At 43.1% G+C, this 11,957-nt stretch overlaps 1 protein-coding gene across 3 annotated transcripts in view; it reads right to left on the bottom strand.

Moving 5' to 3' along the window:
• GRIA1 (glutamate ionotropic receptor AMPA type subunit 1) overlaps positions 1-11,957 on the bottom strand; it is a 120,347-nt gene that overhangs the window by 12,159 nt on the left and 96,231 nt on the right. For all 3 annotated transcript variants that reach the window (XM_035559831.2, XM_035559833.2, XM_035559834.2), the window contains 2 exons: positions 3,745-3,943; positions 2,971-3,218 (listed from right to left, as the gene is read on the bottom strand). In XM_035559831.2, the coding sequence (XP_035415724.1) occupies positions 2,971-3,218; positions 3,745-3,943 (447 nt within the window). The remainder of the gene's footprint in view (positions 1-2,970; positions 3,219-3,744; positions 3,944-11,957) is intronic.

The raw sequence follows: 11,957 nt of genomic DNA, 5'->3' as shown, positions 1-11,957 counted from the left end.
AGTTGTTAACAAAGTAAATGCATTACAGTTTCCCTGAACACAGTATCAGCCATATGATCCTTGGGGCCATGCGCTAAGCATGGTGTATTATCTTTCCTGAGGGGCTTCATTTCATATAACCATCCCTCTCTTCAGTTCATGGGGAGTACACAGAACATGCAGTACTTCATCTTGAGAGTGTTTTGAGGAAAGACTTAGAGGTCTGGGGTCCTGGAAGGAGGTGAGTTTTTAACAGGGAACATTTTGTATTTGTTCCCAAGCCCTAGGGAAACCAGCTCACATTCATGGGGTTTCTAGAGAAGTTTGCTGTCAGGCTGGCTGCTCTGGAGAACTTGCCCTCCCAGATCTCCATCTCCTTCCAATTCCTTGAGTCTCACATGGGATTTCTTGGGTTGTCTTTCCTCTGTTTTGGACGACTTGGCTTTTTGGCCAAGCAAGGAGAAGAGCTCCTGCCAGGTAAATGGTTGGGTTTTGCAGCTGCATGACCATCTCATGTGAGACAGGACCACACCTTGAACAAGCTGCTGTTGGAAGGTGTAACTTCTACCCTCCCATCACTGCCTCTCTCAGCCATGCCTAAATGCATCTACACTGTAACATGTGGAAACCAAAACATATTCAAGGCCAGATTCACCTAGGAGGAAACAAGCTCTTTTAGCAGTCCAAGAGAATTAACTGATGGCCTGGGAGGGATGTTTGTACCTGCTACACCACCTATAATTATTTCTGGATTTTCAACCTTCTTTTCACTCATCAGTGGCAATATCCTGGCATTTTGATCCCAAGTAGAAGCAAGAAAAACAAAGATGAACTCTCATTTAGCATCTCTCTAGGATCCTTTCCTAATCATCTATAACAAAATGAGGAAAACCTGCCTCTCTTCAAAAGTAAAATGTCGCAGCAAAAAACAAAATGCAGACGTGCTTCTAACACAAACCCAATTTGTAAGTTAGGCCTGGCTCACATATAACTCCAAACCAGGCTCAGAGCTTTTACTCTGTGGATAGATGTGAGTGAAGATGAAGCCTGAAAAGGAGACGTGCTGACTGTGCTATACAGATGCCTCATGAATGTCACCTTGCTCAGGGCAATCTCTCACGTGCAAAACGCCAAAGGGATAACAGACACTACATGAAGACTGTAGGGAACTATTAGGATTAAAACATTTAAAACAACAGGAACAAAACAAACATGATGGGACAAAAATTGACAGCAACTGTTCCAAAGAAACACCATAGAATGGGAAATAAAGCATTCCTCCTTTGCCATTAGGCCCATAAGAAATTCGTTCTACATGCAGTTGGGATGAAAAAGAGGAAATAAAAAGAAATGTTAGGAATTTTTGGAATCATGCCTAGCAGAGGGATGTTTGGAGCTGCAAAATTATAATGATTGATGCACTTTTCTTTCTTTCTTTTTTCTTATTTCTCTTAGAAGTATGATAAATGGCTCCTTCACATGCCAACAAATTACAAGACAGGTAGGATGTTCCAGTTTGTTTGTTTTTATAATACCAAAATTAGGATACAAGATTGCTGTTAAAAAAATAAATAAATATAATCAGACCTGCATCCTAATTTCCATATTTGCAAGACAGAAAACAAACAATGGTGTGAGTGTGCTGGAAAACATCTCAAAGCTGTGAGAAAAAATCCACCTTCTTTGGAGGGCCCCAAGGCACTTCAGAGCCTGAACCACACTGGATGCAATAGTTGCCTTCTGGACCACCTGCATTGCATTCATGAGCTTCTCTAAAGTTACCTACAGCAACTGCTGATATGTGAAGTGCTGAATCCAATTTGACTTGACTTAATAAATGTAGGTGCCAAAATCCTTGGGCCTAACTTTGGGTTAGTCTTGGCTCAGGAGCTGTGTGACCAGCTAAATTCATCAGCAAAGGCTCAACTAGTTGTTAGTACTCCAGAGACCATGTCTCTGCATTAGGTTATATCAGCAGTCAAGTGTAAGGCCACACATACTACTCTGGTCAAAATATTTTGATCAAAATATGTTTAATAAATAATTAATTCAGCTGGACCATCAGAGTACTTAGAATTATTATTCTTCATGAGTGTAACATGAAGAATTTGCATGGCCACTGCTGAAAGGAACCATACCACACCTCTGGTGCAACTCGGATCCCATGCAAGTTTGCAGATTGTGGTAATGCTGCTGTGAGCAGGTAAATTTGCATGATGCACTTTGCAGGTGGCCAGCTCGTGTCTAGAAGGAGTATGGCTGAGTGCAGTGCCCAAGCTCTGTTATTAACTCAGGTCTGGGTATGTACTTTTTCAGTGTTCTTTTTAAAGGAAGGTCTCTGAAGATAGTTTACCTGACATTTGGCAAAGGCATGTGACAGCTGCAGGTCTGGGCGCAGAAATGCAGGGTTTGTGCCCTTTGGATTTACCTTAAATTTGCTGCTTGCCAAAATCTGACAATTATTTGGTGAATGAAAATGTGCACCTTTTGCAGGACTTTCTCAAAGCTGGCTTCCCACCCTTCCCAAGTAGCAATTCCTTTTAGGAAACACCAAAATGTTTTCCCCATCAGAGCTCCCTCTGCAAGGATGGATCCAAGCCAGGGTAATACCATACTCTGCAAAGCTGTGCATTTCACATGGCACAGGATGAGCACCCCTTCCAGATAATGCTCTGTGAAACCAATGGGTACACCACAGCAGCCCCCCTGCCATCACCTAATACAACAGAAACATTCATATTAAGTGGATCAGTCAAGATCCAGTTTCTAAATGCAGGGCTCGTATGATTAGATGCTCCCATTGCTGCTCAATGGGAGCTGGGCATTTTACTTCCCTGCACATCACCCTGAGTGTTCGTACACCCTTCCCTCCACCTCCCCCACCTCCTTGCCCAAAGCTTTTGTGATTAACATGGCAATGGAGATTGAACTGTGTGCATACATTGATTTGCTGGGTGGGCTGGCAAAGGAAAGCAAATCCAGGCTACTTACCTCAGTGCAGACCCCTTTGGCGTTGCAATGCCATAGCCTTTGGAGTCCAAGTTACCTCCCACCTTCATGGTGTCACAGGGCTTCCGCTGCTCGATGTACTCGTTCATGGTGGACTCCAAGAGGTAGGCATACTTCCCTTTCGACTTCCTCACCCGGATCATTCCCTCTTCCGTCGTCCTCACAAAAACAGAGGGTTCGGCTGACTTCATGTATGTCCACATCTTCTCAAACACTGCTATTTTGGATCGCTGCATAGGACAGCAGAAACCCAACAGAGGTGTTAACAGAGGTTTGGGTGCCAGCTCAGATTTCCAGGTGTGACTGAACACTTACCCACATACCGGATGGGACAAGGAAGACAAACAAGGTAACAGGACATTAATGAACCTCTGGCCATTTCCTGCACCAGGGCCCAGATCATTGCCTAGCCATGGGAAGGGTAGGATATTTGTGTATGGTAAGTGGTTTTACTGATCAAACCAAGGGCAAACCAAGCTGGAAGTCAGGAGATATCTGTAATGTTGGGGAGCACATGGATATTACACATTTTCATTTACAGTCGCAGAATATCATGTGCTATAGACACTGCCAGCCTTCTGAGCAGCCATGGGAAAATTTTTTTTTTGCTGTCCTAGGGGCAACTCAGAAGGTCCTAACATGTTAAGGGTAAGCAAGAGAAAAAACAGACCTGGGCTGAGGCGAGAGAGGACATTCCTGGAAGACTTGCCAAACAAGGGGCTAAGCAAAATGTTTGCATTAAAATTTCCTGTTTACCCTAAAAAACTCTTTAGTGGAACCAGCTTCCAGGGTCCCATAGGCGATTTCCGTCTGCTTGGCCAAGTCCTCGGCACTCTCGATGGGAGAAACCATCCTTTCCACCGTGAGGAAGGCAGCCAGGTTAGCTGTGTAGGAGGATATGATGATCAAGGTGAAGAACCACCAGACGCCACCGACTATGCGGCCGGAGAGAGACCTGTGCACAGAGGGGAGAGTCAGACAGGAGGGGTGTGAAGGTCTAAAAGATGCAGCTTGCTCTTGCAGGCCCATCTTCCACCCGGGCATTCACCCAAAGTCACATTCTCCAGGTACTTCCAGGGAAGCCAAGGGTTTGTCTCAGTTCTTAATCTGTTTTTCAAGGTGTCAATGTAATTAGAGGAAGAAAAAAAATCACAGTGAAAAGAAAAACAAAAAACAAAAAACACTCAAGAAACAGAACAAATCTGTTGATTTTCAATTCATTTTAGTGTATATAATAACGTTAATAATAAATTGTGGAGACAACTACCAGGAAGGTTTAGCTGGCCAGGACAATGCCCATCAGAACAATAGCTCTGGTGAGGTCTGTTTTATGGCATGTACCTACAATGAGAAGGAGCACCAGTGTGGAACCAGACAAGATATATAGACCATATTTCCATTGCCTGAAATTTAAAAATCAAAACTCAACATTTTTCTAAAAGACATATTGAAGCTCAGAGAGGAGCTACAGCCTTAATGAATAATTTGCCTACTGACATTTTCTGGTTTGTACTCAGCAGAGGGCTAGACAAGATGTTCATAATAATGCCTTAAAATCTAAGTGTCTTGCACTTGCTGCAATCAAATAGCCAATTATCTGTAACCATTGGTTAACTATGGAGATAAATAAGTCAAACAAGCATTAGCTTTTATTAAAATCTTTTCAAACCATTTTTGGGAGTAAAAGATAATTTTTAGAGTGGTCAGAAATGATGCGTTCTGCCTTAATTATTTATACACTCCTTCTCTAAATGCAGAGCACTGTTCCAGACAGAAGAAAACTTACGATGCTGTTTTAGAAAGCCAGACTGAATAGGGAGGACTTGGCCATGAGAAACACTGCTCATTTCTTTGTAGGAGTCCAAGTCTTAACGTGGCCTTTCTGCTCACCTAAGTCACTCCCCAGAAATATGGTTTATCAGACAGTAATGGAGATACCTCATTCCAGCTAAGGGCACTGGACCAGCTCATGTCAGCATGTACCATGCCATGCCTGGGTCTGTGTGAAGCCTTGGGTCCAGCTGCTATGATTTACTGTGAGTTAGCACAACTTGACAAACAAACCTGCATGCTCTGTTGCTCCAGTGAGGGAAAAATCCTGTACTGCTAATCACCAAAATTAGTGCTGGAAAGAGACTGAACCCACATAGCTCACCAGCTGCAAGACTTACCAGGATTACACACTTCTAGTTTGTCCAGTCTGGTTTTAAACACTGGCAATGCAATGGGAGCTGCTCCCCCAAACATGGGGTAATCTCCCCACTTAGATCAACCCACCCTGAAACCTTTGTATTAAAACTTTTTGAGATCACTTCCTAGCAGAAAGCAGGCATCAACTGCACGGTGATAGGACTCCCACACCTGCATTCACAGCACCCAGGGCAGAGCAGAAAGCACACATTTTCATGTGTGGACATAAAAGTCATCCCACCACACATGCTCTCAGTCCCACGGTCCTGGAGACCTATTGCAGACCAACTTCTGTGGTTAGAACAGGGTTGGGGTTCCATCATTTGGAGCACAGCCTCTGCCCTCCCCTCTGCTTACTTCTTCCATGGGCATTTCGGAGTCGAGACAGCAAAGTCCATCTTACCACAAACTGAAGCGCAGTGAATGACTTTGAAGGATCCACCCCTAAAGTTCTCTCCAGATAGTCTACAGGATCAATCTCCAAGGTGATACTACAGAGAGTTTACAAATTATTTTCCTAACCACCCACATTTTAAAAGGAAAGACAGTTATGGAAAGATTTCTTCAGGTCTACAGCCTGGTTTCCAACTATCAGCCATATGCTTGTTACCCTCTCCTTCAGTGTCTCATGCAAACCTCCTCCTTAGCTGGCAACTGCAGCATCATTGCCGACCAGACTGATGGTCCCTAATTCCAGATTAATTTCTTGTTATGCCTCCCCCTCACTGCCAGACTGAGGGGGGGCTCAGAGGTTTGTTGTGGGAGTGCTAGATCCCATGGAAAGGCTGGAAGATGGGCACTGTTCTCCTACCCTACCTTCAACTCTCCAGGAGAGATGTACTCACCAAACAACCCATGAGATGAACGGGGATGAACGGGGGACCTGCAGGTGTGATTCACCCCATCTATCTCAGGTAGAGAGGAGGTCTCTCTGGTGACTTCACTCTCTAATGAGTTTTGAAGGAACTGGGATCACTAGATTGGACCAGACAGTAAATTTTTAAGGAGCTGAAGTTAGAGGAGATAAATGTCACCACCATGCTTACCATCTGTGGAGAATACTCAGAGCGCCGACTGTCAGCACAAACATATTTACCTTTCGTTTCAGATTTGGAGAGGGATTGGAGAGGGAGGCAGCTATGGATTCAGCTCACATGTCTTCAGACTGATGGGGAAGAGGAAAAAAATACCTGTCTCTAATTAGTCTGGATGATGTGTGCTTAGGGAAGGAAGCGCTCAGAAAAGGCAGAGGCATTAAACAAAAGTAACCAGATAATGTCAAATACAACAATCTCTGCTGATGAAGGCCACTTTGAGCTGGCAAAATCCATTTGCATGGCAAATAATCACATTCATCTCCAGCTGCAAATTATACAGCCTTTCCTTCCTGACGAAGCTGGGATATTTCTGTGACTTGTTTCAATCCCTTCAGCGGCAGTCAGCCGGATTCCTGTCTCTAGACCCTCGGCATCTGAGCAGTATTCATTACTGGCTTATCCCACGGGGGCTACCTGCTGTCAGCTGCAGATGGCTTATGCTTCCCAGCTCCACACCTGGCGGTGACAGCATGAAAAAGTAACTATGGCGTATTCAGACTGGGAGGCAACAAGAAGGGCTGGGGAAAGAGGAAGAGGGGGTAAGAAGCTTTTTTCCCATGGGAGCAAGCTGGGACGGGATGTGTGTCCGTATCATGCACTGGTCTCATTTGGGCTGTGTACGCTGCTCGTGCTGGTCATTTCTCCTCATTAAGTGAGATGCTGTGAGTAGGTGAGTGCTCAACCGCACAGACAGCAGAGGAAAGGAGAGGAGATAAACAGCTTGCTGCGACTGCTAGCATGGCTAGGGCTTCATCTGTATAATACTGTGCTGCAGACACCGCTAATGGGCAATGTTAGCCCTTGTTGCTAGACTGACTTAGAGCTAGAAGCTGTGAATCTAAACTGCTGTAAACACACAGCAGAGAAATCACTTAGCATATGGGCTCTTCAGGACATCGTCCTTTCACTCTGCGGCAGTGCAGCATCTAACACAAAGGAGCTCTGGCTGGCGAGGGAGTCTCCTGGAGGCTACTGCTGTACAATAGGATGTATGATAATAGTCACAAGGAAACATGGCACAAGCAGATGCAATCCCATACAGCATCTCTGTGGCTCAGTAGCAGTGAACACAGGTTGAACAGGACTGGATTTCTCTGGATAACCACATTGCCTATTCAGATTTTGAGCCAATGCCCACTACTGCTTACGAAAAGTAAGTGGTTGGAAAGACAATATCCATTACAGCCTTGTTCTGCTACTTCTGTACACCACACAGGACAGCTGCAGTGCTACCATCAAAGGACACATTTGCAAAAGTGCCTTTGTAATTTAGGAGATAATGTTCCATTTCTGGAAGTCACTTGAAAACTGGGGAGCTAAAAGTCTGGTCAAAAGCCAGTGGGACTTGGAGTTATATTTATGCTCTAATAACAGCAGTCACAGAGGAGTAGATATACCTTTTACTTCTAGGTCACTTTGAGGTTTTGAAAATCTCACTCCACAGCTAGGACACAGAAAATGACCTTCCACGGAAACAAATGTTCTACATCGAGAGCCCTAGCAAAGTTCGTTTCTCTTCTCTAATGGGCAGTATGGGGTTTAAATCCTCCTGCATTGAGAATTTACATATCCCCATACCTGCCCAAGTGTAACATGGAGACAATCAGCTCTCTGCCATGGGGAAACGAGTTAATGTCTCAGTCCTCTGCAGAGCTAAGGTGAGATGGGGCACACTGCTTAGTACTTTAAAGATATGCCATGGTTTTGACATTTGAATTTGTCCTAATCATCCCCCCTTCCTCTCCCAGACTTGGGAGCCTGCCTGCCCCTCACAGAACAGTAACAGGAGCGGGGGGCTCCTTTCCAACATCACTTTTGCAGAAGTAGGTAGTAAATACTTTGCCCTCATTACCCGTGGTGCATATTCTACTTAAAATTACAGCTGGTTGGGAACCAGAATTTCAGTGCCTTGGAGAATTCTGAAATTGTAAATTAAACCTTAATATTCACAATTAGAATGAAAAGATAATGGGCACAAAAGTCCTCTAAAAGTAGCATTCTGAAAATGATTGGCTTGGGTCCACCCAAGCTTTCATTTTTCTATTACTTACTGTTTCATTTCTGAAGGGCTAAAAGGTATAATTTTGACATAGTAAACAATTTTGTTTCTGCTTTCTCATTACAAATACTCTTCTTTCAGCTTTTATAATACATTAAAGTCTTACCTACCACACATATCATTTAAAAGGTAATTCTGGAATGTATTATTTTATATCTGTCTAATGGAAATACTGCAAATGACCCAGCTGAAATTAATCATTTTGATTTTCTCACTTAGGCAACACTTTTTTTTTTTTCCACTCCTTACAAAAGCAACTGCATTTTGCCAGTAGAAAGCAGAAAACAATTGCGAGTTCCCTTTGTTCCCATGCAGTGATTGTTTTGTAATGTTTTAGCCTTAGCACTGATGGATTCTTCACAGAAAAAAAAGAAAATCATGCAGCTATTATCTCTTATTTCTTAAAACAAAATACAATCCTTGATCAAACAATTTGCTCTTTGATCTTATCCCTTGAACAAGGTATGAAAAACCGACAGGAATTTGCCTCTGCTTTGCCATCTTATCAGAAGAAGCATCATACATTTTTACAAAAACATTAACACTATAATCAAAAAATATACAAAGTAAATGTCATCGGAAAACTGTTCGAGCAGCATCTCGGGTCTCTCCCACATCTCCCCTCCCCCTTACCAAATCCATTTCTTATGGAGAACTACACCTAAACTGACAGCGTTTTAATTAGAAATGCAAATCTGGGATTCTAAAGCCATAGTTGCTTTGGGAGGATTTCCCAGATTTGCTGTTAAATTCTATTCTAATAAAGGCTCACTTAGTTAACTGACATATTTGTCACTGAATGAATTTATGCAAAACTGTGGAAAGAAAAGCTCCTGTGTGCTTGTTCTGTTGATTGTGGGTCAAATCCACTTTTGGTCTTCTACCCACACAGATCCTCTGATCTCCAACACTACTTTGCTAATTTGATACTGACTCTAGATAATTTCAAGGCTCTGTCTGAGGGCTGACTCAGTAGTGGATTGGCTGAAAATATTTTGCTCCCGTTCTGTTCTTATTTTAAACAAATTTTCAGCATTAAGCTCCATCAATGTAAATGAGCTGAGCTTTTTCTGTGTGTCACGTACCATCTAGAATGACTGGTCTCACCGTTTTATCTCTGACCCTGACACAAACGTCAGATTTACTTGAGAAGTCTGTGAATAGCCACAGACATGTGAACTTACTGCGGGGATATGGAGCTGGGAACAGCTCTTGGTGCATTCATCACATAAATGCTGCAAAACTCCTATCTTCTTATGATCTGCTGTGCTACAGAGATTTGAATGAGCTACCAACTGTTTGTCATGAAATTGGAGTGATTATAATGCATGTTTCTCTGTCTGTGCTGTATTATTAATTTTTCTTGCCCTTGTTAGCTTACATTTACTCATTATTGAATCCTACCACCTGGTACAAGAGTCTGGGCTTTAACACTGAGTGTCCAGAGAGCACTTACAAACAGCGCTACGAATCAACTATTCCTTCCTCAGTTCACCTCAACTTCTCTGCAGAGGTAATAGCTGAAAATTTTAATTCTCTGTGACTAACTTTAACCAGTGAGAATGGGTAAGGCAGCTGAAGGTACACAGGTACTGGGAATCCTATGCTGTATCTCTCCTGTTTGTCTAATTTCTAACAAAACAAACAAACAAACAAAAAAAAACACAAAAAAAAGGGAAAAAAAGGAAAAAACTTGAGAGCTGCTTAACTTTTCTGTGTGGGCTGGAGATCTGCCCTTCCTCATGCTTTAATGCAAACCATTCCAGTTCATCTGACCACCAAAACCAACATGCTGGAAGGAAGCAATATAGATTGCAGAATCTCAGCAGAAGCCATTTTACAAAGGGGCCCTAAGGTCACTTGCTGGGTAAATATTGCAACAACTGAACATATTGCCTGAAAATATGCAGAGTATTCAAACGGGAGCATATATCCACATGAGGCTTTAATTATAAGTCACAGTTTATTTATTGTTTCTTTCCATCTAAGCTAATGCTCTTGGACCATTTCATCTCTTCTTTTGCATACTATGTGGGCATTTTTTCTGCAATTTCCCTTTAATGGTCAAAAACTCTTTCTAAAATGAGTATTCCTGCTTAGACAGAAAAGTATCTTGCCATTTGTGGTTCTCCAGTTATCGGAGCTAGGACAGCTGCAAAGTATCAGCATGACTACATAGAGCAGCTACGTGCTGTTTTCAAGAGGTTCACTTAGCATTTTGACAGGCAAGAGGTACCTAGTGACCTAAGCAGAGGACTAGCAGCCAAGAGCTTCTGTTCCTTGGGAAGCCCTGACACTTTATGGGATCCAGAGTAGCTTGTTTCATGTCTCTAATTCAGTTCCCAGCTGTGGAAGAAGAGGATGAATCACGTTTATGAACTTCACCTGGGTGGGTGGTCTGAAGCATTGGTCACCAGGTGGAATGTAGCTCTGACATTCTTCTGTGCCCATTTCTCCTTCCTGAAACACTCAGTCCCAGCATGCAGAGGCAGCACTAAGTGGGCCCAGCTAAGCAGCAGCTAATTTACAGGCTCAAGAGCAGTCTACAGGTTGTGCCCTCCTATGGCCTTCAATGGCTGAGTAATGCAGCCTGCTGAAACTCAACCAGCAAAACTGACCTGCTCAACCAGCAAAGTAAGGTGTTGGAAGCACTACGTGTCACACAAGCATGGACTGAAATGGGCAAGCAGCCCCCCTAGACTTCAGCAGGCCCTGCGTACTACAAAAACACTCCCACAAAGCAGAACTGAGCTATGTTCTTTGCTTGAGGGAGCTGCCATCCCTGAGCAGTCAGAACCGGCTGCTGAGTTGAGATCCCTATCCCCCAAACTGCAGGATAATGCACCCAACTCTTCCAGAAGGCTGCTAAAAAAAGTATAGAAAAGAGCTAGAACAGAGGGATGAGGTGAAACACTGAGAAAATATAGGAGTAGGTTGAAAGGCAGAACAGATAGACCCAAAGAAATACACTGTGATCCTCTTAAGTATCGGCACAATGTGCCTCGCCACATTGCAAACCAGGGTAGTTTAAGGGATTAATGTTTAGACAGAAGCTTGCTGAGAAACACGTAGTTACTTTGGGCTGCTCGGCAGCTCTGGTGAAAGGCAAAGTCATCCCTGTTTGCAGTTTTGCCAGCTTTTGCTACAAGGAAAAAGCAACTTTCATCATGTCTTTGAGCAAAAATTTCACTGTAAAAAAGGCTCTTCACGTATTTTTCTCACTTTGGTGACATATGTTAGCTTTGCTGAGAAAAATTCACAAGGTGACAAGCATAAAATTTTGTCAGAAGCACTCACTGGAGAGCCCCAGGAGATTCATTACTAAGGAACTTCCTCAACCTCAGGTGGCCCTGAATTTAACAGCAGCCATCCTTCTTTTTAAACAATGGCCTATTGTGCACATGTCCTTTGCTGTGTTTCTAGATTTCATATGCCCTCCCTCAGCTTCTTCTACAAAGTCTGCTTGATGAAAAGGCTGTTTTCTTTTTTTCTTACAAAGATTTAATATTTTGGATTATATATTACCGTTCTTCATTTTTCCAAAATTTTTCTTTAGTCATCTATATGTGCTCACAGTTTAGAGCTCCATTCCTGAGACTTCTGGCCAATGTTACCTTTTTTTT

The sequence above is a fragment of the Cygnus atratus genome, chromosome 14, assembly GCF_013377495.2.
Source record: "Cygnus atratus isolate AKBS03 ecotype Queensland, Australia chromosome 14, CAtr_DNAZoo_HiC_assembly, whole genome shotgun sequence".
In the NCBI taxonomy this organism is placed as follows: domain Eukaryota; kingdom Metazoa; phylum Chordata; class Aves; order Anseriformes; family Anatidae; genus Cygnus; species Cygnus atratus.
This window is presented reverse-complemented; position numbering and strand designations above follow the sequence as displayed.